Raw genomic sequence first — 26,933 nt, forward strand, 5'->3', positions numbered from 1 at the left:
AAACTCCCGCCAGCAAATCGTTAAAGCTAGGCCTAGGCATGCGTGTTACGTGTTTTAAATGTTTTTATGTTTTGTAATTTGTGAACTTTGACGACCTACGGAAGAAGTGACAATGTCCTTGGGAAAACCTGAAGAAGGCTCCATTGTGAGCTGAAACTAGTTGTTTCACAGCCGATTGGATTATCAACATTACAGGTATTTATACCACTTTAAATTGTGTTTCATTAAAAAAAACAAAGTCCATTGACATCGGCCTAAAGTGTCTTTTTCCACCCTCCGTCCTCAAAATGACGCTAATGTCAAAGAGACACTTCAGCCTTAGAGGAAAAGTACATATTTTCTACACAACCAAATATTGATTTTTAAATTTTTCTGTGTGTCTATGATAGAGGTGACTTACCGGGTAGTCTATTCATGTTGACACCATGGGCAGACAAGCCGATGCCCATGTAGCCATCTCGTCCCTTGCTGACTATTTTTACCTCAAAGTAGTACAGTCCACATGATGCAGGTATGGGGTTTGTGGCTCTGACACTGGCCGCGTCCTTGTGTGTCTTACCGTGACCTGAAACACAATTTGTTTTTAAATACAGTTTTTTAATAAAGCTATGATAAAACAAATGAAAGGGAGTGGATGGAAGAAGACCCCATGGATGATTGATGTGGTTATTTGGTGAATCTTTGGACATCGCGCCCAAGGCAGCGATGTCGTGGGTTCAGATCATTATTATAATATTATATCATGGGTCAGGTGAATCGCAGGGAAGATCTACTCATACTGTTAGAACGATATTTGCCTGTCGACGTGCAGAATCCCTTATTAATTTAACATAGGATGAAAAATAAGCACAAAAATGTACTTAAAATTAAAAAAATAATTAACATGGGTCTTATGGGTTGCCATGCTGGTGACAAAATAACTACGAAATATAAACAAAAAATCAAAACAAATGGAAGAAATTCCAATCACATGTTTCATTTAAAGTGTGGGGTGAAAACAGAGAAGTCTGTACATTACATTTTCGGTCGCGTTTTCAACCACTGGACGACCTCTAGTAAATAAAATTATTGCACTTGTATTATTGGTACCTATTTTAATATTAATTATTGTGTTTTCATTATTGTACTGTGTGTTAATTTTTAAATGTTATTGATTTTTAATTGTTAATAATTGTTATCAATTAATATAAATTTCTCTATTAAATTATTAATGTTGCCATCATAATATTTACTTTGTCGCCAAACTATTTGACTCAAAATTATGTTTCTTGCCATTTCTTTTGTAAAACTTGTATTTATGTTGGATCACTGTTAATTACTTTTATTATATTTGTTTTATTTTTTGTACTAGTTGTATAATTTGTTGTTCCTCTATGTATTGGTATGCTGTTGAAAGAAGAAAGTGGGCAGCAAGTGACAAGATGGCAGATTTGGGTGGCATCTCGCATCTGGCACGATTGTCAATGGCACGTCACCTTATCAAAACGGCACACTCCCTCAAATTAGTCGCAAAACCAAACTGAAATCACGTTAACATTTTTACACAATTGCGTCAGGACGTTATTCACCGATCCTCGCAGTAAATAAATGAGTGAAAATTCAGCCACCCGTGTCAAGGTTCGCTATTTAGGCCCGAAAGAGAAAGGTAGGTAGTAATTGGCAAAGTTGCAGAAGAGTTGAAGAAACATTGCAGAAACGTAATGGACGTAGGTGGTTAATTGGCGATCACATCACAAAGAATGGTTTAATTGGCTCGTCAAGATGTATCATGGAAACAGAGGAGAGGGGAGAGGGAGTTACAAAACTAAACACCACAGGGGGAAAAGTCAACAGAGCAGAGCGACAACACTACAGGCAGAGGTTGCCTAGTTCAGTGGTCATATACGAATCATTCGACCTTTCTCTAAATATGTTGTTCCGAATTAGAGCGATTATCAAACGCTCGTACAAAAGAACAATATTATGTCAACGCCAATAAAGATGATCAATTGATTGTACAAAGTATAGAAAATGAAATTTTATTATAAGAGAGCATAGAAAACATGAAGTTATTGTTGGCTAAGTGTTGACTGTCGTACATCATAATTATGGTAAATTAAAAAAAAAAACTTTTATATTGCAAATTTTAAGTAATTTTCACTAGGGATGTCACTCATGAGAGGAGGCGTATTTTCGGGATTCTCAATTTGACATCAATATACGCTAGTATTAGTCTACTTTGCACGATTTGTAAAAGGACTCACACTCTGTTCAACACTTTTCAAAAAGGTACTGCGAGTTGTTGTATGCTTACAAAGAAAATTATTTTTGCAAAGATGTTCACGTCATCACCTAATCAAGGGGTGAGTTTTTTGTAAATTGCAATAGATGTAGTTGTCCAAGCTTAAAAAAAATTAATTCAAGAAATGTTCTATTTCATTTTGTAAGATATAAAACAACCAAATGGCCAATGTTGATCGAATACAGAAAACAGAATTGAAAAGACACATTTAAATATAAAAACCCCCCATAATGTGCTTAGAGTTACGGTCATGACCGAACAGCAGTGACACGCGTACTATCCTAACGCTGAACGCGACATCGATCTATCCGAACACAACATCCACAATCCACATTCAAGTAGCGAGCGAGTAGAGCGAGTAGTCTGCGCAGGCGCTCGGGGCCACTCTTCACTTCACTCATCAGCCCTCTCCGCAGCAACAGCAGGTTCTTGTAGCTAACGGTACAAGAGCGTACTGTGCTTCCGTGCGCGTGCGGTCAGTGACGAATCACGGGGAATTCACTACACTAGTATTCTGACGAGCTATCCTACAATCAGTATTGGTGTACACAATCCCTCTCAATTCAATTCGGTAATTTAAAAATCCCCACATCACGTCACTACAAAATAATCAATGTTATTTTCTTTTATTGTTGACGATTCTAAGATTCTATCACGGTAGGCTCTAGCTTAAGAACCATTTCACGTAGGCCTAGACCGGCTCGAAACATTAAAGATAAAATATATTGGTGATTGGCGGGATTTGAATCCAGAACCTCGGGCACCGCAGCATACGCTCTACCACTAAACCAACTCGCTTCCCAAGCGTCCAATCGTTAACGTTACTGTGTCATTGTTTTTGTGTGAAAACGCAAGAAATAAGATAGTTTCCCAAACTGTCTTTCTATACCTAACAATAAAATAATAAATTCCAATCAGTAACCTAGTAGCAATTGAATACAATAATATTGGTGCATTTATATAAGTTTGGACACGATTACCATTGAGAGAGGACTGACCTACTCCGGTAGCCTTGGCACCGTTTGTCTTATCACTAGACACTACCTTAGCTGAACACGAATCATTACAACTTCACTGTGTATCACACAATAACTCGGCCGAGGATGCATGAGACTTCTACTTCAAGGGCGACTACTAGTCCGTTTCAAAAAGCAATATACTCGAGTTTGAACCTTTGCTACAAAGTTATTAGTGATCCGATTCTTACCGTTTATGCATGAAAATTTAGTTTTTTTAATTCTACGTTACGTCATATAAGTTAAAAAATTTTCCAAAATCTTTGAAAATTTTTGTTATTGGCGTAGTGTAAAAAAACACGGGTTTTAGGGGGTGCGTAAATATATTTTGACTTTAAAAATTCATACAAAGAAAACTATAAACTGCAGGACTTTGAAACTTTTATACAATGTTATTTGGTAACTTATCAACATTACACGTGATTTTCAGAATTTTGTCTTTGATAAAAAAAAAGTTCTTGTAACTTTTGTAAACCCTTGCTATCTTTTGATTGCTTGGTCGTATAAACTTCCAACAAGGTGCAAATTAAACCGGCGATAACGTAACAATTGAAAATATGAATTGATTTATGTACACTTCACTCTCTGATTTTATATAGATTGATAAATCAAATGTGGTCAGTGTGTAGCGGCGCGTAAGTAACGAGCGCCATTTCTCCCCGTTGGGACAGACTCGGGGAAAAATGCGGGACTCGAGAAGCAGCAGAACGCGCTATGTGGACACGTCATGCAACCCCATATAGTTTAAGCGTGAGTCACTCAAACTACAGTTTGAACATGAATCACTCATACTATTAGAAATGACATTTGGCCTGCTAATTTTGACGAGTGAACATCGCTTCTCAAGATGCCCGCGCCTTTCTCAGAGAGAGAGATTTCTATGATACTCAGTGCGATTGTCTTTTTTAGACTCGAGGGTGAAAAGTTAAACGATAAGAGGTATCCGGTTAACCAAAAAGTCCACGAATGTTTAGGAATACCGCTGATTACGGTCAAGAAGTATAGTGCCAGCATGAAGGAAAACCGCGAGAACGAACCTTCGCCAACGACATCAAGAAAGAAGCAATGTGTTCAACGTGGAAGACCGAAAATTGAACTCGACCACTTCACTCTGTGTGTGATAGAAGAACAATTTTTGATTTTTATATGAGAAAAGTGTTCCCTACAATTGAATCTCTTTTGGCATCTCTAAGGGAGAATATGCCAGATTTTCCCGACATCTCCAAGACTACGTTGTATAGAAGAGTAAGGAAACTTGGATTTCGATACAGAAAGTTAAATAAGAAACCAGTACTCATGGAATCTCACTCTGTTGCTGCTTCTAGACGGACCTATTTACAAGAAGTAAAACATCTTCGCTCCAGTGGATACAATTTATTCTACACAGACGAAACTTGGTGTGGGCAAAACCACACTTTGAGGCATGCATGGCAGGAGTCAGTTCTTGATTCATTGAACAACGAATTCACTAACTTTGACCAATACCGGGCTCACATTCAAGAGATTTTTGGTTGGAGGGGTGGATTTAAAACACCATCAGGAGCCGGGAAGAGAATAATAATACTCCACATCGGCAACAAAGATGGTTTTCTTCCTGGAGCAGAGTTGTGTTTCGTCGGAAAAAAAGGGACAAGTGATTACCATAATGAAATGAACGCTCGTCACTACGCTGAGTGGTTTACAAATGTGTTACATTTGTTACCTGAAAGGTCCGCAATCGTCATCGATCAAGCGCCTTACCATACCATGGTAGATCCAGAAACAAGGAACCCAAATATGTCCTGGAAGAGAGCGGAAATAATGGACTGGATCGTAAAGAAGAATGTTCCACTTCCTTTAGGACCACACACGATTGAGCGATTCACCAAAGCACAATTAATTGTTCATGCTACGCCTTACTTTGGAACTCCAGAAAAAATAGTTGATCAACTGATTAGGGAACACCGACCCGATGTTAAACTTGTTTGGCTTCCAGTAGCGCACTGCGAACTGAATCCAATTGAACTTATATGGGCGTATGTGAAATCGAAAGTGGCAAAAGTAAATATCGCCAATGCTGCCGAAAAAGGAAGAAGTATGGAGGTAGTGAAAACTCTGTGTGAAGAAGCTCTTCGTTCAGTGACCCCACAGCTGTGGAAGAAATGTATTTCACATACGGACAAGATTGAAGCCGGGTACTGGGAGAAAGACGGACTGACAGAGCACATTTATGAGGTCCAGCCTTTAATAATTGACAATCCAGATGTGACTGATTCGTCCGAAGAAAGCTTATTTTCGGACATTGAATAGTTTCTATTCATTGGGAAAAAATGTAAAAATTGTATATATGTTGTAAATAATATTGGCCTAATGTATATATTGTAAATAGCAACACTGACAATCTTTTATGAAGAGCTAATCCATTTTTAAACCTGCCATTGGAGGTCCAAAGCCCTCATGAGAAAAGGTGATGGGAAATGGTTAAAAATTGCTATAACAAACACACTTTCAAAACGTGCTCATAACAATATGACAACGCTACGTTTCCTTGTAGAACCCTTTTGTAGTTTGAGTGACTCACGCTTAAACTATATGGGGTTGTAGTCAGTGTTATGTAAATTGCAAGACATATTCACTATCGCAATACTATTGAATGAGTCAATATCAAAGTTTTAACTTTGTAACGAGCTTCTATTGTTCAAAACTTAATGACAATAAGAGTTTACACGACTATTGAAATAGTTGGAATTTTGTTTGAATATTTAGGTTTTATTCTCTCAATACAACTAACGTCTTCAAGTTGAGATATTTAATTACCACTTAGCGACTCATAAACAACAGTTAGTTTTTGTTTGACCTTGGGGCTTGGTACGTTACGTTTTACTCACGGTTATCTCGGCCGTTGACTCACGCGCATTTAATTTATCTGTTGTAAAACACAACACTGTATTAAGGCCGATCGTTCACTTTGACTTTGTCTTGATGACTACCGAGCTTTTCTCCAAACAAATGACTGTTCTGGGACTTGTCCCCACAACAATATTAAGGAGTTTTGACCATCATCAACTGTGTGGAACCGGTTTAAAAGCCTGCACCTTAGGGCAGCTGCAAGCAACCTGCGTGGACTGGAGACGATTTTTCTGATGTAAATAATATCGAGACATTGCTCGGGGTGCTTTGAGCTAGACTCTAGCTGCCAGAGCAAGAATTGGATGTATATTACAAGATCAAAATAATGAACATAGTAGCAACACATTGAAGTGGGAACATTGTAAGTTGAAGATATAACTTACGTAACGAGGTTTTTGTCAAAAGGCTACATATAACCCTTTCGAAAAGGAGTGTAAACAAGTTTCCATGATTTAAAAAATAGAGAAACAAGTATTAAAACTTGCTTTCAATATCAAACACAAGCCAACCACAACAATCAAAATAGTTTCCCTTCAGCAAAGTGTCTAAAGGGTCACTACTCACTACACAGTTACATTCAACACATTTCCATAATCTAATCCGCTACCATTTCACTATTTGCAGTATACCACTCAGCTCCTTGCTGGCCTATTTCCAACAGAATTACATCATTTTAACCTAGAATCAGGAGATTCGAATTTTAAAATGTTGTGAGGGATCAAATGGTTCTTTTACGAAAGATTCTAAATGATTATTTTTGGGAGGAAACGGTGACTGTAAGACAGACAAGTTTTTGTTCCATGACGTCACAGACAATAGTCCGAGCGACCCTCATTATTGAATAACCCTCCAAACACCTGGCTCCATTGAAGTAAATAAATTATTGTCTAACGGAACGGGCCCACTAGGTAAGACAAACTAGCTACGCGTCTTGGACAATATATGTTTGGATTTTCTTTTGTGGTAGATTAAACCCAACACAAATACGTATTCTAGAATAAATAAATTTCCCAAAATTGTGGATACTTTAATGGAGTTCCTCGATGGTTTTTAAAGGGTTCTACAAATTCACACAACCAGTTTGTCATAGTGGAAAGACACACTAACTTTTATAGGTAAGGTAAGAAAGGCCATTTATTTAAAACTTTGCCTTTTTAAATAAATTATTGTCATTTTATTTAACTTTGAATGGTGCAAGAAGGCCTCTCGTCCTATTGAAAATCTGGTCCTTTTGGTCTGTGATTCATTTTGGTAACGTTTGAGAGTTCACTATGATGTCTAAATAGTTCTCTCTTATGTTTGGAGTAGTTTTACAATTAATGCTTTCAGAGGACAAGGGATAATGCAGAAACAAGATTTTGTATTTATTTTTTAATGTCTTGCGTTGCCAAATAATAAGAAAAAAATAGTCCACAACGAAACGCTTCCTACAAATACTAGAGAGAAACTTGGTCTTCAGCTGAGCCATACGGATGACAAGTCTGAAAGAAAGGTATTTCGTCTATGATACAATCTAATCCAACGGGGGTTGAACTGAAAAGGGTAGTGAAATAATTTAGGACAGCTTTTATAGATTTTCAACATTCGAAAAAAATGTCCTTGAACTTTACCTCTGTGTTTTTAACAAATATTGAGATCTCAACGGAAATTCTGATTATTTTCATAACTTAGTTTATCTAACTGTAAAGTGTAGCTATACTTTGTACGACTATTATGTCGACGACCAGTCTTGCATTGCACGGAACGTCTAAGATCAATACATACCAGTATTATCACGAATACAAAATACACTTTACACCAATACTATAATATCATACTCCGATAACCGATACTTAAGTCTCACAACTATAATAGTGGGTTTATTACCTTAATGTATCCCCAAGTCATCATTTATCTTTTAGTTAGACTAGGTACCACGCTTTCGAAGACATGGTTTATTTTCTAATTTGAATGGACATTGGAGATTTTCAATCCTCCTCTTAACTGGACGACAAAGATTCTCATCAATCTTCACACCTTCCAGGTTGAAGAGGATTGAAAATACTTAATGTCCATGTAAACTTGAAAATGAAGTAATCAAGAACTTCAAACCATGGTAGTTTAACTACAAGAAAAGGATAACTTGGCGATACACAAGAGGTAACATGACATATATTGTAATTTTAATCATAGTGATTTAGAGGCTATACCACAGCTAAGTCTCACTAATGTTTGGCCGATAGTTCACTGTAATGTCCAAAAAACCTACTAACATATTAGGTAAACATGTACTGGACAACACATAAAACCAACTTAGAGAATACACCACAAAAAGCAAAAATATAATATCTATAGTCCTAAATCCACTTTATTTAGTTACCTTTTGAATTTTTAAAAATATTTTTAGTATTTTAAAAATATATGCTGAAACTAATCACGTGATTAAATAACCAGAAAGCGCTACAAAAATTGCACTTGACGAAACCATAGGTTGTCCTTACCGTAACGAGCTTAAGTACGGCGAATAATGAAGCAAGTCAAATGCAAACCAGAACTTGCGTAACTGGTACGTTTCTAACAGAATATTTACGTGAATGTTTGAATCCGTGTGTTAAAAAAACATCTTCTGAGCAATAGTTCGTGCATTTAAATTTAACGGGGACCGTTCATCGCAGATCGAATGTCCAGATCTAATGAATTGCATTTGTCTAAACCGCATTATTATATGTCTCATAATGCCCATAACCTTATCAAACGCTTTATGTCCAAGATCCAACCAAAACTAAGGATAGTGATAAATGGTGTCTTGAACTAGAATTTCTTCAAAACGTCTTAATAGGCGGATTACAAAAACTTTCACTTGAGCACGTAATTATGTGGTTATGTTTTACAAGAATATCTGAATATAAAAAAATCCAATTTCGAAATAATTTTTGCTGACATTGAAACCATCAAAATTAACCCAAATTATATAAAGGAAACCACCATCCTCTTGATCTGTTACATCAATAATAGAAAATCCGCAAAAGATCAAAATACGCAGAAACTTCAATAAATACAAAGGCATTGACGTGTTAATTAGTTTTACTAACGGGTAAAGTTCAGTACCACGATGCATAAAAAAAAATGCAAAGTTTAAAAACTTTCGTGGAGTGACTGAAAAATCGATACATCCGAAATATGATCTAATCTGAACACTAACTACAGTATAACCACTGAAGTTAATCTTTTTTGTGGCCAGCTCAGATTACAACCACATCTTGGACAGCTTCTTTAATTAGCGGGGGGTTCAAAATAAAATGAATACACACTTCATCATTCTATGATTCTGTTTCTAGAGAAAACTATGTAGTAAAGTATACGTGCGTAAAAAGCCAAGTAGTTCGTTTTCTTGTACCAATTTCAGTTAGGCCTCTTCTACAAATAGTTGACAAACACATCATTAAGAATAATTAAAACACTTTAAAATTTGTAAAATAGCAAAAAAATCCTAACATATACCAAAACCATAAACAGAAACATATCTTGCAACATTTTTCAGCTGATCCATTAGTATGATAAAACCATAAAGGGATAAGCGTAGGTCTGTTCTGCGATATAATAGTATCTTTTTATTCTAGGGTTTACTTTACACTGAGTTGTACAGGCGTAGTCAAAAGTGTGACAACTTATTGTTGTACCGTCCAATGTATAACGCCCCTCAACCTTCACGGAAACGCTACACTCGCTCTGAAGCATTGTTGCTGCCAGTCAGCTGATCAAGTCTAATATAAAATTACACTGAAAAACACTGAATTTCGCTTATTTTCAACCAAGATTGTATTAAAAACGAGTATACTACAAGGATTTATGTGCTGATTCAGTTCCAGGTAAAAACAACCACATAACTCGACAAGGACTATGTTCCCGTATTAAGTAAGAGGTGGCTTAGGGCTTAGGCTATTGTAATAAATTAAGTAATAAATAAAAGCTTGGTATTATAATAAGTGGATTAATTAATCTTTGCAATTCTATTTTAATATTTTAAATACAAATTAATGCTAATTGCTAATGCACATGAGCATATGTTTGATAATCGGTATCATCGTATCATATACATTGCAAGTAAAATACTGTATCATCAAACACAGTGTTTCCAAAACTATGGTGGGTCTCATAACATGAGCGTCAGAAGTCGCATTAATTTTAGTTTAAGAAATAAGATTGTTTTTGTTTTTTATTACCACGTCTTGGACTGTATTACCTTGGCCAATTTCCAAAGTGAATTTTTAGTGGAGAAAATATCCGATATTATAATAAACATATCGATAGCAATGGAATAAACGTCAACATTATTCCCTGAACAAAAACATAAACGTGAGTCCAAGACAATAGAATAATGAGAAGAATCATTGATCTTACAATGGTAAATATTTAGCTTTATTTCGCCACTGACATTCATTCACTACAGAAGGGGAGGGCCAGTGTCATTCACTGCATCAAAACACCTACTTGAACAATGAATATTTCACGTTCCAGCAACCAGAACAGCGGCGAGCAGAGCACAGTTATTTACGAAAGTCTAATAGAACCCCCCCCCCTCCCCCAAATGACACAATGTTGACAATAAGCAGGGTGGATATGACAGGGTTCATTCAACTCTACCTACTTCGACTTCCCAAATGGATAGGACGTTTTCGTTTAAGGGGACGCACGTGATTGAAAATAATGATTTTGTTACTAATTTTGATTTGTGTGATTTGCACGATAATCAGAGTTGCTGGCTGAGCCGCTGAGTGGTTGTAGAACTCGTCTTGTAATTCGTTCACCGGTTCGATCCTGAGGAATTAATAAACATTTTAGCAAATTTCCCACATAATTACCGTTAATTAATTACCGTATGACACATGGTAAGACCTGGCCCAGGTATGTGTGTGTAAGTATGTTTTGCTGGTTATTGAATATTTCAGCTTATTTAAAGTTATAATTTAGTATTAGTTAATGAACCGATGATTAATTAATTGCTTATGCGCGAGTACTGTAGACTTTTAACAATCTCATCTGACATTTTGCCCTTCGACCTTCTTTTCTACCAATGTCGCGAGAGATGGGAGCCAAATACAAATGTTTTTATTTCATTTCTGAGTCTGACAGAGATAGCGTAGGAACTACATAAGCAGCTGTTTGAAATAATATTGTAAACAATTGTTTTACTTGAACGCGAAACTATAATCCTCGCCGCCCGAACTGACGATTACGTGCCGGATCAAACTGATATTAATATACTACTAGCACAAACAACCCCTATACGAGTTTCAGTAATATGTACCACCTACCACATCCCAAATCAGCCTAAAGAGTTATTTATTAGAATCTATAGTTTTCATCTGCAACCACGAGAGGTAGGTGGGTTGGACTTAAAGTAACCATATTTTTACATGTAAAAAAGTTTAAATCTAAAATATTAGCTGTATCGAAAGTTTTGTCATTAAATAAAATATGCACAGTATAGGCCTATACAATCAATTCGTACCTTTATCGTGCCTTGTTTGCTTATTTTTGTCTTGCCTTGTATGTTTATTCTAACTTATGCCACAGAAAACATACTACTATAAGGTTATAGTACTGTAGTATGTTTTCTGTGCTTATGCGCTTGTCTCAATGCGTCCAAACCAAACACTTCTTCTAATCCCCTCCCCTGTAGCAGTAAGCTAGTTAAGCTAATAAGTAGGCCTACCAAATTTAATATATTCATAACAAGCCATTCTTGAAATTAAAATGTTTTTGCGAATAAAAAACATAATGGCGGCTATACGAGTAGGCATAATAGTATACGAGGCATTTGATGAAATTTTGACTTGTCAATGTACCAGAAATAACCTGAAAAGGTTGGTAGATAGTTTCGGGACACTCTGTAAAGATATTGTAGCCGTCAACATTGAGAGTTTTGTTTGGATATATCCGTGTTGGGTCTTCCTTAACCCCCAAAATTTGATTTAGAAGTGAGGTCAAGTGTATGTGTGTGTCTGTGTGTATATGTAGCCTACTCCACATTCCAAAACTTAGTCCTGGACGCACATAACGGATTATGGCCCCATTACGTAACGTGAAATCTGCCAAATCTTCCCCAAGCCAACGACGGTATCAGATAGGCGGACAAGGTCAATAACGATTGGTCCAGAGTTACTACAGTATTGCGAACAGACGCACACGCTCAATGGTCGCGCTAATAATAATTTCGACTCTGCGAGGCTAGTAGAGACTTCGCAAATACGTCACTAAACTGACCATGATATTGTAGCGCGTGTCAAAACAACGCGGCCTTCTTGATAATTTGAAAAAAAACAGCAGTAGAAAACGTATTTACAGTAATACTCTCTCATAAACAAACATAACATAGAATTTGTATTGTCCAAACAAAGGTTAATTCGTTCAAGAGAACAAAGGTGGCCATGCAGTCAATATATCTTTGAAAATAAAAAGCAACAGAAAATGTAATTAATAGGTTACTCTATATAACACAAAACAATACCCGAAAGTACAAAAAATATGTCAAAAAACACTTGTAATAATGTATTTACTCTTGTTAACTTACAATACGGCAAAAACATAAAAGATGAAGTGGTTATGTATTTACAGTTTTGTGAGTTGATAGTATAAGTGTAAATATATTGTCACAAGTGTCATTTGACGTATTTTTGTACGTCAGCATACATTGAGAAGTTATTTATAAAACTATAGCCACAACATGAAATATTGGCTTTGGTTTAAACAAAGGTATAAAAAAACACCATAGTTATAATTTTAAAATGCAAACTTGGAAAATCAGACAAATCAACAGTAGAAAATAATAATCAATACCTCATCCACGTAAACTTAAAACATGTTATAGATGTTTTTTTTTTTCATTTTTGTTGAAACGTAGAACAAACTAAATTGAAATACAATTTAAGTTGGAAAATCAGAAAAAAGAAACGATAGCAAATTTAATTTACTAGAATATCGTTGACAACATCAAATTTTGATTGATCGACAGATGTTGAACAGAACGTAGTAGGGAACTGTGTCACGTCTGATGTTGGCATAACTTCGTTCAATTGCCTTGTCAGTTTGCAAGTTAAGTTTTGTTATCAATATAACACTGTTTATAGATTTATACCATACTAAATTCAATTTCAAAATGTGCTCCGTTAGTCTTGTGTTGGTCATATCGCGCATGAATTTTGCTAATGAGGAACGTTAAGGCCTTGGTTTCAATGCAGCAAATAAATAATACCTTTTAAAGGCTTTTAGGAAGTGACAATGCTTTATCTGGTGATTCAAAGCATATCTTTAATATACTGTACGACTGAAAAATCGGTGTATCTAAAAAGGTTTGATGCCCGTTTCTGAGACTCCCTTCACGTAAGGCAGATAAAAATTAATTTGAACTGGGGGACCTATGTTGCTCCGCAACGTTGAAATAAATATCATATCCGAGAAATAATCCAATTCAAACGACCAATAGCTCAAATTAAAGCCTATAATTTAATGATTATTTTGAGTCTAAAACATATAAAAAACATAAACAATACTTGAATTATTAGTTTTTTATAGTTTTTGATGATACTGGAAAACATTATAAAAATAACTTTTATGGCGGTTGTTCACCACTCGTCCGTTTATAATAACTAATAGCCTAAATGAAACCCTGTATGTCACTGAAGGTTCTTAGACCAAAATATATAGGATTATATCATTATAACTGGTGAAATACATCTTAAATTGAAGTAAGAATTCGATAAACAATCAAAATTTTGTTTTTGGTCGAGGAATACAATAGATAAATATATGCCGATGCTTGATGTGAAATCTGTGCGTTTGAACCTTCAATTTGAGACCTCACACATGAAAATCGGTCGGGTAGAAGAGCCAAACTAACTCGGAAAAGAAAAACAATATTTTTTAATTAATAAGATTTAGTAATGAATAATTTAAAACTGAACGATTCAGTAAGTAAAAAGGAAGGGCGAAATCCTTGAACCTTGTTACTACAATAATTTGTTGTTAATATTTTTGTTGCTGAATTTATCACGAAACAATTGCAATTTCAACACTGCAATAGCGTGACCAAAAGAAAGCTATCGCTCTGGCTCAAATTAGGCTAACATCTCGGGTATCGCTCTTCCTCTTACTTTTCAAGAGACACGAAATTGAATTTATGTCTGTAAAGTAAAGCAAACGATTACGAGTTAAACATACACCATAGGAACGATAAATATTGTTGGATGTTAATGCCTTTCAACAGTATAGTTATTTTAGGGACAACTAGATTTACATACAAGTAGTAGAAGGTCGAACACACTGCATTTCCGTGCTAATCACGTTCTATTTAAAACCGGGCCAATCAAGATGTGAGAATTTGGACATGAATATTTATTTTAAGTCATCAAACTATGAAACTACCATATAACTATAAAGCGAATTATTTGTACATTTATTAATACATTTTTATATTTTATAGGCTCAAATTACAAACGATGCTAGACTAACAGTGTTATCCGTGTGGATTTATAGTTACTGTATATAGAAAAGGCATAAGTTCATTTTTATTATGGTAAAATATCGTCGAATTCATATTTTATACTGAAGGCCACGTATCAATTTAAATCCACACAAAATGCGTTTTGGCAGCAATATTGTTTGGAAGCGTAGTTATATCTGAATAAAGTGTTGATAAGATTGCTTTTTATACTATACTTTATTTGAATTTGAATTTTACTATCCATGATCTTCTCAATTATAAAATCCAAGTAAATCCACTTACAGTACCACACAAAAAACTATCACAAGTGAATTAAATAATATTGTATATATGATATTGCAAATACTGTATTGTATACTCTTTAGTAAATGTTTTCAACGAACTTGTTTTGTTATCAACATATTTTGTTTTCGTTTTTTGCACTAAACATTAGCCTATTACTCTCATTTAATTCATAAATATCAACTGGTTCAGTTCATGGACAATTTTGTGAGTTTTTTTTGTTTTTTAATTTACCATACTGTATACCATCAGACAAACAAATAATGATCACAATTTTATAATCATTTTTACATGATAAATAAATCGAACTAGAACACCACTAGTGTTTATACTTTTTCCTACACACACTTTTGAATATTCCCCGTATTCATCCAGGCCTAGGGTAAATCCCAAAAATATCCTACCAACTGGGCATTTATACGATCCATATCACTAGACAGTACCTTCGAAATATGCAAATAACAAATCAACAAGTAAATTTAAGAGAAACCTCCCATTCTAGCCAACCTGTCAAGATCAGGACAAAACAAGTTGGCAAATGGCTTGAAACCAGTCCAACAGTGCCTTATACAATCAGCTGCGGCAACAACACTATCTCGCACCAAGGTCAACCCGCGGCCTCATGGACCGACTACCAACAATCACTATCAGCAACTGATAACAGGCATCTGAGAAAGTGGACCTATTTGTATTTGCTCATAGTGGTTTGGTTGAGCAGTTAGCATTTCAATGCAATTAAAAACTGGAACAACAATTCACTTTAAAATCAATGTAAGATGCAAGTTTAACAATTAGCTTTACATATTTAATTGAAAACAATACCACCACCGCGGACTGAACAAATTTCTATGCCTGATTGGATTTTCAACAAATTTTATTTTTTGATTTTTTTTTTAATTTCCTACTTTTGTTACATTTAAATAACATTAGGTTTAACTAGTTGCTCTAGTCCGGGAAGACAACTCAGAGAAGATATAGTGATCTTTCACTCCCTCTTCAATGATATAAATCAAATCAACTCAACTTATATCTCCATGCCATAAGAAAAAAATACCCTACAGATGAATTATATTTTTGCGAATTGGGAAAGTGTGTTTTTTTTTTACCAAACGATAACTGAAGTACCTATATGATGAAATGGATAAATTTGCCAAATTTGACCAATCTATCTACGCTACATGAGACTTTGTGAACAATAAGGCTTTTTGTTTTAAGATTTAACCCCACATATTATATACAAATACCCCCGCCGCAGCAAACCTGCAGACTAAGTGAATTTCAACTTGTCTGATTACATTTTTACTAAAATATTTTCATAAATAAGACATATTTATTCAGAATTTAAATTACATTAGATTTAACGAGTGCTTAGGTTTGCTGCTACGGGGAAGGTAAAACATGTTTTTTGACTATACGTCAATAGCATAGGATGAAAGAAATAAATTTGCCAAATTATATTAACATATATCCATAAACGAGTGAACTACAACAGCTTTCATTTTCTCCATGGGATTTTTTTTTACATGGGAATTTTAAATTACACTTTTTTTATCTTCTCCGTGACCGTTAGGCATACAACAGCGATTCAATATACTAAATTATTTCTTTTCTTAACCTCTACAAAATGGTTAAGAAAAAATTGCAATTTTTTTGTTTTTAGGGTCAAAAATGGGAAAACCCCATTTTTACCCCATAAACCCCCATTCCCATGGACCGATTATGCTGGTTTGCAAACTGGTTTGAATAAACGTAGGTTTACACGTTTGTACCAAATTTCATCAAAATCTGATCATTTTTGCTCAAGTTATCGCGCTGACAGACACACATATTTATGAATTTGAACGGATGGTGTTTTTGGCATCTGGGGACCTCAAAATGAAAAGGCAAATTGGTCCTGGGTCTAGGTCTTAACATGAGACCTACGGTAATAGCTTATTCCCTATATGGGAAATTCGCTAAAATGTTCACCTAGGTGTGTAGATTTGCAAACTTACCTAACATTTTTAAAAAAGTCCCTTGGGCTCTGGCTCTGCCCCAGTGGCTTTAAAATTCCCCATGTTATCCTCATGAAGAACATGTTTGTTTACATTATGATCAGTTGGATATTAATTGCTGATAATATTTTAGTTGCAATTTAAGGAAATGTGTGCTACAAACATTTACCGACTTGGTTGAAATGGATTACCTATTTACTGTTTCAATTTGGGTTGGCGTAAATACCTCATTAGAAAAAATGAAATAATGTTTTTAAAGAATTTATAATCGTTATTATGGACAACCTAATGCCGCTATGAGTGGGAAATATTAAATTTGTAGAAAACACTAAAAAACAAGATCAGCTTTTGAAAAATATATATTTACTGGTACAAGAAATGTTTATCATATCGATCTGCTTTGAACATCGTGATTATTTCCATAATCTTTGAGTCGACTCTTAAAGTCATCGGAAATTATTACTGTTATTCGTTTAAAAAAAAAGGCCTGTTATACTCGAATTTGAGCAACAGGTATAAGTTAGGGTACACTCGCCCGGACCCCCTCCAAACTGGGACGGGCCACCCCTAGCGTCCCCTGTTACAAGTACGCTCTTGCCCTCCCTAGTTTTGATCCTGGGTACACCCTTGTGCTTGAGCTAATTTTTTTAGGTTTATGGAATTTTTAGCTTGTTTTTACTGTACTTAAAACTTAATACAACATCACTTCAATATTTAAATTTATTTTTTAGCTGTAGGCTTACGGACAATGGTTGCAATGAAAATTGTGTGATTCCATGTTTAAGAAATATGCGTAGTCCTATTTAACACCTATTTTCCATGGCTGATCTTGCTGGTTAAGGAATTCATTCAAGTTTATCACACCCTACACTTCCTTGATTTTAATAAATGATCCTGATTAAAAAAACAGCTGATCTTAGTCATCTCAGCCATTATAAACTCATCCTTGCTTTAAAATATGTACGGTAACCTGATGTTTTGGCGACAAAATATCTTTATTATTTCTAATCTTAATTACGTTTCCAAAATATTATGATTTCGTGATGAAAATGGACTACTTAATGGTAATATGGATCTAGGGTTTTCAATATTATTGGCTGCAGAATTTTCATAGAAATAAGTGGAAATGTTGATAATCCAGTTTGGGTTGATTTGTTTTCTAATCTGCTTTAAGATAATAATATTTCAAATCTAAAATTTTACTAGAAAGCCAGAAATGCCTTTGGTCACAGAAAATTAAGCCTATTGAAAGATTAATATCTTAATTGGTTTCAATGTAGGCCTATTAATAGGCCTACATTGTCTGGGTAACCGAGTAAGTAGGCCTATAGCACACTTTTCTGATGGTAAAAAATTAACTACGGTATGTATTTAATTAAGATGCATTTCACGATATTTACAAGAATGTAAGTCTATCAAAGTACCACAACAAAGAAGTGGAATGGGCCACCAGCATGCTAATGTAAGAATACAATCGGCTATTTTAGTCTAATGATTTAAACACTCCCATTTCAGCTATCCTCTAAATTTGGCACACATAAGTTGAGTATTTTGTTGGGAGTAACAGATCAAACTGAACGTTGAAGACATAAAACGCTTGCTAGGTTATTATCAATCTGCACTCGCCCAAATTTGGCATTTAGCCAAGGATTTCCAAACACCCGCACTGGCTGGTTTTGCACAATTCCAACCCATCATCTTACCAAATAGAAATTACAAGTTAATTCGCATAAGCCCATTTAACTAATTTTACTAACTAGGTACAGTGTGGTAGGCCTACTTGAATAACTTTACTGTTTTTGGAATAAATGTTAGTATTTTAGACAAATTATATTGAATGAACAATAGGCCAAAATGACCTACTTATAAGATACTATGCTTACTGGAAAGTGCCATTATTAAGATAGTATTAGGTTACCTAGTATGGTAGGCTAGTTCGAGACATTTTAAACTTTCAGTTTCTGATTGTCTCAAAAACCTAAATATAAAGGCTACTTACAGTCTTCGCAATCCTGTAAATTGAGCACTACGGCCGTTTCGGAGATAACTCCATCGTCGGGTGCGTAGTCATCATACACTAATCTGAACTATTAACATATTTACATTTTTTACGTAGTTTCTTCATTTTAATTGCGTCAAAGTTTAATAAATAGTAGGTACATACAACACAAAACACGGACACGACACAAAAACATTTAGGCACGTGTCGAACATTTCGACATTTCATTTTTCATTTTTGAACATTTCGTGTCGTGTCCGTGTTTTGTGTTTCTATGTACTATTTATTAAACTTTGACGCAATGAAAATGAAGAAACCACGTAAAAAATGTAAATAGTTCAGATTAGTGTATGATGACTACGCACCCGACGATGGAGTTATCTCCGAAACGGCCGTAGTGCTCAATTTACAAAATTGCGAAGACTGTAAGTTTTTTTTTTTTTTTTTTTGTCCTAAGGACGCTAGGCACGAGCCTGGGATTGTTTTTCACATTACTTCAAGCTAGACCTAGGGGTTGCGGCATTATCACTTAGATAGAATCCATTGGTGACTTGGCGGGGATCGAACCCGGGACCTCAGGGACTGAAATCCCGCGCTCTAACCACTACGCCAGCTCGCTCCCCAAGTAGCCTTTAGAAGACTGTAAGTAGCCTTTATATTTATCACACGCAATCTGCCACACTGAATAATCTTCAAAAACCTAGTTTAGGTTTTGTTAAAGAAGAGTCTTTCTTAAATCCCCTAGGGTCATTCCATGCCCATTCATCCAGGTCATGTCACCCATGATCTCAGATTTGGCTGAAATTTTTTTTATTTGTTCATTTGACCATTTTAATAAGATATACCAAGTTTTATAAAATTATCTTGAATAGTTTTTGAGTTATGAATTTTTGAAATTTTGCAAAATACGCTTATAACAGCGCTTCCGAGGCGAAAAGGTTCGGTGACGTTCTTATATAAAAAAATCCATAACTTCTACAATATTTAACATAAAGCAATAGTTTTTTCACCAAAATGTTCAGAGAAATCAGAGGATTATAGAAAAAATACATTTGGTTGGTTATTTCTTCACATTTATATGTAATGTATTGCTAAATTTAAATTTTGAGTTATTTTTTAATTTACAAACAAAAAATCTTTAAAAGCGATTATTGACCAAAGGCATAGCAGTAACCAAAGCAATTTTTTTTTTAATTAACCCTAAAGATATAAACTAAAGTAATCTGGAATAAAATTAATGGTTTTTTACCAGCTAATATTTTTTTTTATTCATATAAGTTACAATATGGGTTATGGCGAAGAAATCCTATGAAATCGATAACTTGACTTTGCTATCCAAGTTTAAAACCTCTAATATTCATCCAATTGCAAACAACATCTTTTAATTAAATTAATGACTTGTCAATACTTAAAATTTGTGCACTAACCCTTAGATATTAAATGTGAAAACATGTGTTATAACTGTAACCGGTACCGTATACTAGGCTGTACATAAAATTAAAGCTGCAGTAAATGATAGGCTATACCAATTATGTACTTACAAAGAAATGTATTTATTATTTATACAAGGGCTTATTTGATTAGAACATTTTTGTGATAATCATAAAGGTCTTTAACAGTAGAGGAGTTACCTTAGTTTTGGATATGGGTGCGTGTGAGCCTCAACATTTTCTTACAATGCAAGTCAGCAGCTTGAACTTCCTTTTCAGGAAAATAATACATCCTCCTTGAGCCTTTAGTTGTAGGTGGATTGACACTTGAAATTATGTTGCATAGGCAAGTAAAACAATTTTGCTGGTCCGTATGTAGAAATTTAACTTTAATATCACACTCAATGTCTTTTTTTTTCTCATGACTAATCCGAAACACCAATTGTCATCATAAATGCACAATGTAGTCAACCAAGCTATTGTCCTGTTAGATTTCAGCAAAAACAATTCCTGTGTAATCTTACTAATATAAATGTGAAAGTTTGTGTCTTTGTTTGTTTGTTTGTGTGTTTGAAGTTCAATCACGCATAAACCACTGGACGGATTGGGCTGAAATTTGGCATGATGATAGCTTACATTCCCGATTAACATATAGGCATATTCTTCGCTCAACCAAACTGGAGCGGAGCCCGAAAGGATTTTTGAGGTAAGAATATGCCTATATGTTAATCGGGAATGTAAGCTATCATCATGCCAAATTTCAGCCCAATCCGTCCAGTGGTTTATGCGTGATTGAACTTCAAACACACAAACAAACAAACACAGACACAAACTTTCACATTTATATTAGTAAGATTACATAGGAATTGTTTTTGCTGAAATCTAACAGGACAATAGCTTGGTTGACTACATTGTGCATTTATGATGACAATTGGTGTTTCGGATTAGTCATGAGAAAAAAAAGACATTGAGTACCTATATTAAAGTTAAATTTCTACATCCCCACGGACCAGCAATAGTATATTACGTTACTAGTCCTGAAAATAAGTGTTTACCGGACGAGTGTGGTCGTTCCCGTGCGAGACGAAGTCGAGTACGGGATAACCATACGAGTCCGGTAAACACTTATTTTCAGGACTAGTATTAACAACTAAAGGACTAATAAACACTAGTCATAACCTCTGAGAGAGGTTATGTTTTTGTTTATAACCACTAATTGCCACGAAAATACAGTATAATCAGCTGATTGGTGTCCGGTAAAACTCATTGCAGAACAGTATTACGCAATGAAACCCCATTTGAATAAGCAGGCGGCAAACAGCTGTTTTCTGGACTAAATCCTTGCGTGGAAAGTTCATCAATATAATGTAGTGTGGCGTAAAATCATTTTACTGGCCTATGCAACATAATTTCAAGTGTCAATCCACCTACAACTAAAGGCTCAAGGAGGATGTATTATTTTCCTGAAAAGGAAGTTCAAGCTGCTGACTTGCATTGTAAGAAAATGTTGAGGCTCACACGCACCCATATCCAAAACTAAGGTAACTCCTCTACTGTTAAAGGCCTTTATGATTATCACAAAAATGTTCTAATCAAATAAGCCCTTGTATGAATAATAAATACATTTCTTTGTAAGTACAATTGGTATAGCCCATCATTTACTGCAGCTTTAATTTTCTGTACAGCCTAGTATACGGTACCGGTAAAAGTTAAAAACACATGTTTTCACAATTAATATCTAAGGGTTAGTGCATACATTTTAAGTATTGACTATTGACAAGTCATTGTAATTTAATTAAAATATGTTGTTTGCAATTGGATGAATATTATAGGTTTTAAACTTGGATAGCAAAGTCAAGTTATCGATTTCATAGGATTTCTTCGCCATAACCCATATTGTAACTTATATGAATAAAAAAAATATTAGCTGGTAAAAAACCATTAATTTTATTCCAGATTACTTTAGTTTATATCTTTAGGGTTAATTAAAAAAAAAATTGCTTTGGTTACTGCTATGCCTTTGGTCAATAATCGCTTTTAAAGATTTTTTGTTTGTAAATTAAAAAATAACTCAAAATTTAAATTTAGCAATGCATTACATATAAATGTGAAGAAATAACTAGCCAAATGTATTTTTTCTATAATCCTCTGATTTTTCTGAACATTTTGGTGAAAAAACTATTGCTTTATATTAAATATTGTAGAAGTTATGGATTTATGTATATAAGAACGTCACCGAACCTTTTCGCCTCGGAAGCGCCGTTATAAGTGTATTTAGCAAAATTTCAAAAATTCATAACTCAAAAACTATTTAAGATAATTTTTTTAAACTTGGTGTATCTTATTGAAATGGTCAAATGAACAAATAAAAAAAATTTCAGCCAAATCTGAGGTCATGGGTGACATTTTATTTTTTTATTGGATGATTTGAAATGGAATGACCCCCTAGTAAACTCATTGGTTTAGGAAGAACAACTAACTTATACCATCCATCTTAAATAATGATTGACAAACTAAACCATTATTTACTAACTCTTTAATCTTAAAACAATCGGAAAAATTTGTCAACCGCAGCCGATGGACGAGTTTAAGTCGTTTTAGTGGTGGTTTAACTAACAGCTGGTTTCTAACTGTCATTGAAATGTTTAGGCCTATGTTACAAGTTGTTTGTACGGTACAGTATACAAAAATATTGATCGTCAGAGTTTGCCTACACACTACCGGTATTTCACTTGTAGTTTCTTTCCTACCCTAAAAGATCTATTTTACCTATCAGGAGATTATTTAATTTTGAACTAAACATTTTAAACGTATAATCAAGTTTTGTCATAAATGCAATCCGTCTTAGTATAGGGCTAAGTGCTTTATCCTTTAAAACAAAAGTGGTTTACGTGTTGATGCATCTTTGAATATAAGTATGAGTGCATACAGTACACATCTTATTCGTAATGACAATGTCAACCGGTGTAGTAGGTCTCCAGAAAACTGACCAGTAAGCTGCAGGGTGTCAGTAGAAACCAAAATTGATTCATCATAACTATCCCAGTAGTAGGCTACTGTATGATTCAGAAACTTGATGAAGGGGTATATTCCAAAAGGTTTGGATCTCGGATGGGCTGGGCAGGCTTTGCATGGCGGAGAGAAGATACTTCAACTTTTAATAGTGTATTCCAAGGAGTAGGCTACTACAAGGTAAACGACCACTTGGAAGACCAAGTAATGAAAGACATCTTCAGACTGGTATCTTCCTTAGAAATGGCAGGGGATAGAAGAGAATGGGAGGCCAGGATCATTTTAGAGGTTTCAGTGGCTAAGGTGGTAATAAGAGGTACATAGGTAAGTGATAGTATGCAGTGGAAGGTGGTATGTAGCTACTGTACTCTAAGCCAGCGTGTGTGAATCGGCCACCAAGTTGTAAACTAGCTGTTCTGAATCATATATTCAGTTTTAATTGACTACTCGATTCCCGTATGTAGGAAGGGCCAACAGCTCATATATTAATACATAAGCTGTAAATAGCAAAGAAAGTATAACCTGACGACCACGTCGCTGACGCGATTCAACTTACCAGTGGGAATAAGTTAAGTTACTCCAAGTACTTAGGTAGGCCTATCCAAGTAAGTAAGTACTTAGATGTCAATTCAATCTAGTTTAGTTTTTACTGACTGAGGCAACAGGAGAGAGAAATAATTGGTTCTTGGCTAAAATGACAGTTGGCCTAGATTTTGATAAGCCAAAATCACAGATTTTGCAATTTTTTTTACGCCATAGTGGCATTTCACAAGAGAAGCTACGAGAGATTAAATGTTTAGTGGATGTGCCGGGGATTGAACCCGTCCCTCCCCCCCGAAGTCCGAGACGCTAACCACTAGGCTAGCAACACAACCAATTGAAGTAACTTACGGTAACTTAATTTAACTTAGGGCCTAAATGCAAGGATTAAAACCTGGAACTAAATGGATAAAGTAATGCAATAACTAGCATGAAGTACTAAAACGAGTGGACAGAGATCGAGAAAAATGTTTTGAGACATCTTGAGACTCCAGCTTATAAATAGGCCTAGGTAGCCTAGTCTAACTTGTTTTCAAATTATGGATTTTAAGTTAAGTTAACTCAGAAGACCCACAAAAACGATGACAAAAAAAGTAATCCTTGCTGTTTTTAGATTTTTATATTGATGAAGTAAGTTGCAAAATGAATGGATTAAATATTAAAACGTAAAATTTTATTTGATTTTAGTGCCAATAAGGTGTCTTCTCAAACGTCATCCATGGCGATCAGCTGATTCCTTTGTTTGCATTCTGGTTACTACGAAGTTGAATTTTCATTATCTTGAGAGAAACCTTGAGATAAATTGATGTTAAATTTATTAGCTACGTGCAAAATTACTCGACTAAAAATATTCCTAGCATTTAAAAAATGCCCAGACCCTAAATAAGTTGTAAATAAATATTGAACTACGTATAACCAAATGTTAAGCATACCTTTATAGTGCACTCTAAGATTATTTTGAGACAGTCCTATATAATTGTATTTATCCTTTGGGCTCCAAGAACGGGGTAGAGGAGTCTCTTCTTCATTCACCATAGGATAAAGTATCTTTAAACGATCCACTATTGGATTTTGAGTTCCAGATATTTGATCACTACCACTACGAACACTACTCACGGCAGCCATTTCTGTTCTTACTTTACGTTTACTTACTACAATCCCGGATGTAAACGTCATGATTGTATTTCTGCTTCTGGCCAGCAGGTTGCGTTGCATTGTACACACAGCTGATCTGTTGTCATAGCAACAAAGCAGTAAACAATATAATCATGAATTTAAAGAATGGTAATTAATCATAATTTGTGTATGAATAAGAGTTCATAATAATAAAATAATATTTAGTTTTACTTTTAGTTTTAATTATCAGCTTAAAACTGTCTCTTATTAATAATCAAAGTTAAATGTTATAAATTTAAATTAGGTACTAAATTTGAAATTATTATTGTTTATTAGCGATTTTCCCCATAGGGAAGTAGCTATTACCCTAGGTCTCATGGGCCCCTGATAAAAAATAAGAAATCAATTTGATACCCTTAATGTTTTGCAATCCCTTTTATTAATCAAAAGTGGGTTTTAAGAAATTTATAAAAGTGTGTGTATAACGGTAATTTCTAAAAAATGTTTTAAATTATTGATGTTTAAAAATCAAATAACTCACAGATGTACCATTTTTATATATATTTTAACAAAACTATTCAGAAAACAAAACATCAACATTCTTGGCTGTTATCTAGGCTTAATTCAACTAGAAATATATTTTCTTCATAAATTTTTGGCTTGTGTACTTAACCATATAAATTATACAAAATAACTTCAAAAAGCTTATTCATTTTTAATGTTGGCATAAAAAAACTAAGATTTACATTACATACAACTAAACTGTCCAAACTGCCATGCCTCGATGATTCTTGTATAGTGTTTTTGTAAGTAATAGTTTCTAGCATGAATACCAGAAAAGATTTATTAAAATCCATATTTTAGCCCCTGAGCTGTATAATAACTAAAATAGGCTTTACCTTCGTCACTGCAGCTCAAATTCTGGTGTAACTATGTTACGGCCGTTTCGGAATTACACCAGAATTTGAGCTGCAGTGACGAAGGTATAGCCTATTTTACCAGAAAAGATCCGGTATGGATCATAAACCTAAACACTACAAAATTGGTGGTGGTATTCTGAGACGTGAGGACCGTGTGAAGGATCTTGGTGTAATACTTACTTCTACCTTGAGTCCTGCTGAGCACATACCGGTAATTCATATTATCGCAAGAGCTAATTCCATCTTTTTAGGATTCATCCTTAGATCATCAAGAGACATCAAGTCCCCACAATCACTTCTGGTGTTATATAAGACCCTAGTTCGGCCAGTTTTGGAGTACCGCTCAACTATCTGGTCACCATATCGGCTTGGCCATATTGAAATGTTAAATAAAGTACAGTTACGCTTCCTCCGAGTCTTAGGTGTCCGCCTGGGCTATGAGTATCGTGCCCCACCAATCCTAGAGCTCTAGGAGTGCTTCAACGTCCAACCTCTCTATCTCAGAAGAAAGCTGCACGACATGCTTTTCCTGTTCAAACTGGTTCATGGTGAGATCGATTCTACCGGCCTACTGGAGGGAATTAATTTCCTTATACCGAGAGGAACACGATCTTCAGATACTTTTGCTCAATTGTATTCACCAACCAACTACTCTCTCAATTGTGGATTGGCAAGATTGCAGCGTCATGGAAACAAAGTCGGATCACAAGTTGACTTCTTCAACGAACAGTTGTCCTCCTTCAGAAGAAAAACCTCTAAAATTATCATTGCTATGCCTGTTTTGTAGATGATGTATGTTTGTTTTGTCCCAACATCTGTTATTTCTTGTTATTCATTCATAGATTTATTGTTGTAAATGTTTCACGTAGAAGTTATAGTCATCATAGTTTATTGTTAAATCTTCAGGAGATATCTGTTATTGCTAAACTTTCAAAGTCTACTTGCATTTTCTGAAATCCAAATACTAAAATT

At 34.9% G+C, this 26,933-nt stretch overlaps 1 protein-coding gene across 1 annotated transcript in view; it reads right to left on the reverse strand.

Annotated features, from left to right (window-relative positions):
* The window catches only part of LOC128996964 (ran-binding protein 9), a 39,585-nt gene extending 14,524 nt beyond the window's left edge, over positions 1-25,061 (reverse strand). Inside the window, exons 1-2 of the mRNA XM_054422519.1 lie at positions 24,858-25,061; positions 401-565 (exon numbers count right to left, since the gene is read on the reverse strand). Coding sequence (XP_054278494.1) covers positions 401-565; positions 24,858-25,050 — 358 coding nt within the window. The 5' untranslated portion in view covers positions 25,051-25,061. The remainder of the gene's footprint in view (positions 1-400; positions 566-24,857) is intronic.
* Between the last annotated feature and the right edge of the window lie 1,872 nt (positions 25,062-26,933).

This window comes from Macrosteles quadrilineatus, unplaced genomic scaffold, assembly GCF_028750875.1.
Source record: "Macrosteles quadrilineatus isolate MER2022 unplaced genomic scaffold, UCM_ALF_1.0 Scaffold_6__1_contigs__length_79288215, whole genome shotgun sequence".
Taxonomy (NCBI): Eukaryota; Metazoa; Arthropoda; class Insecta; order Hemiptera; family Cicadellidae; genus Macrosteles; species Macrosteles quadrilineatus.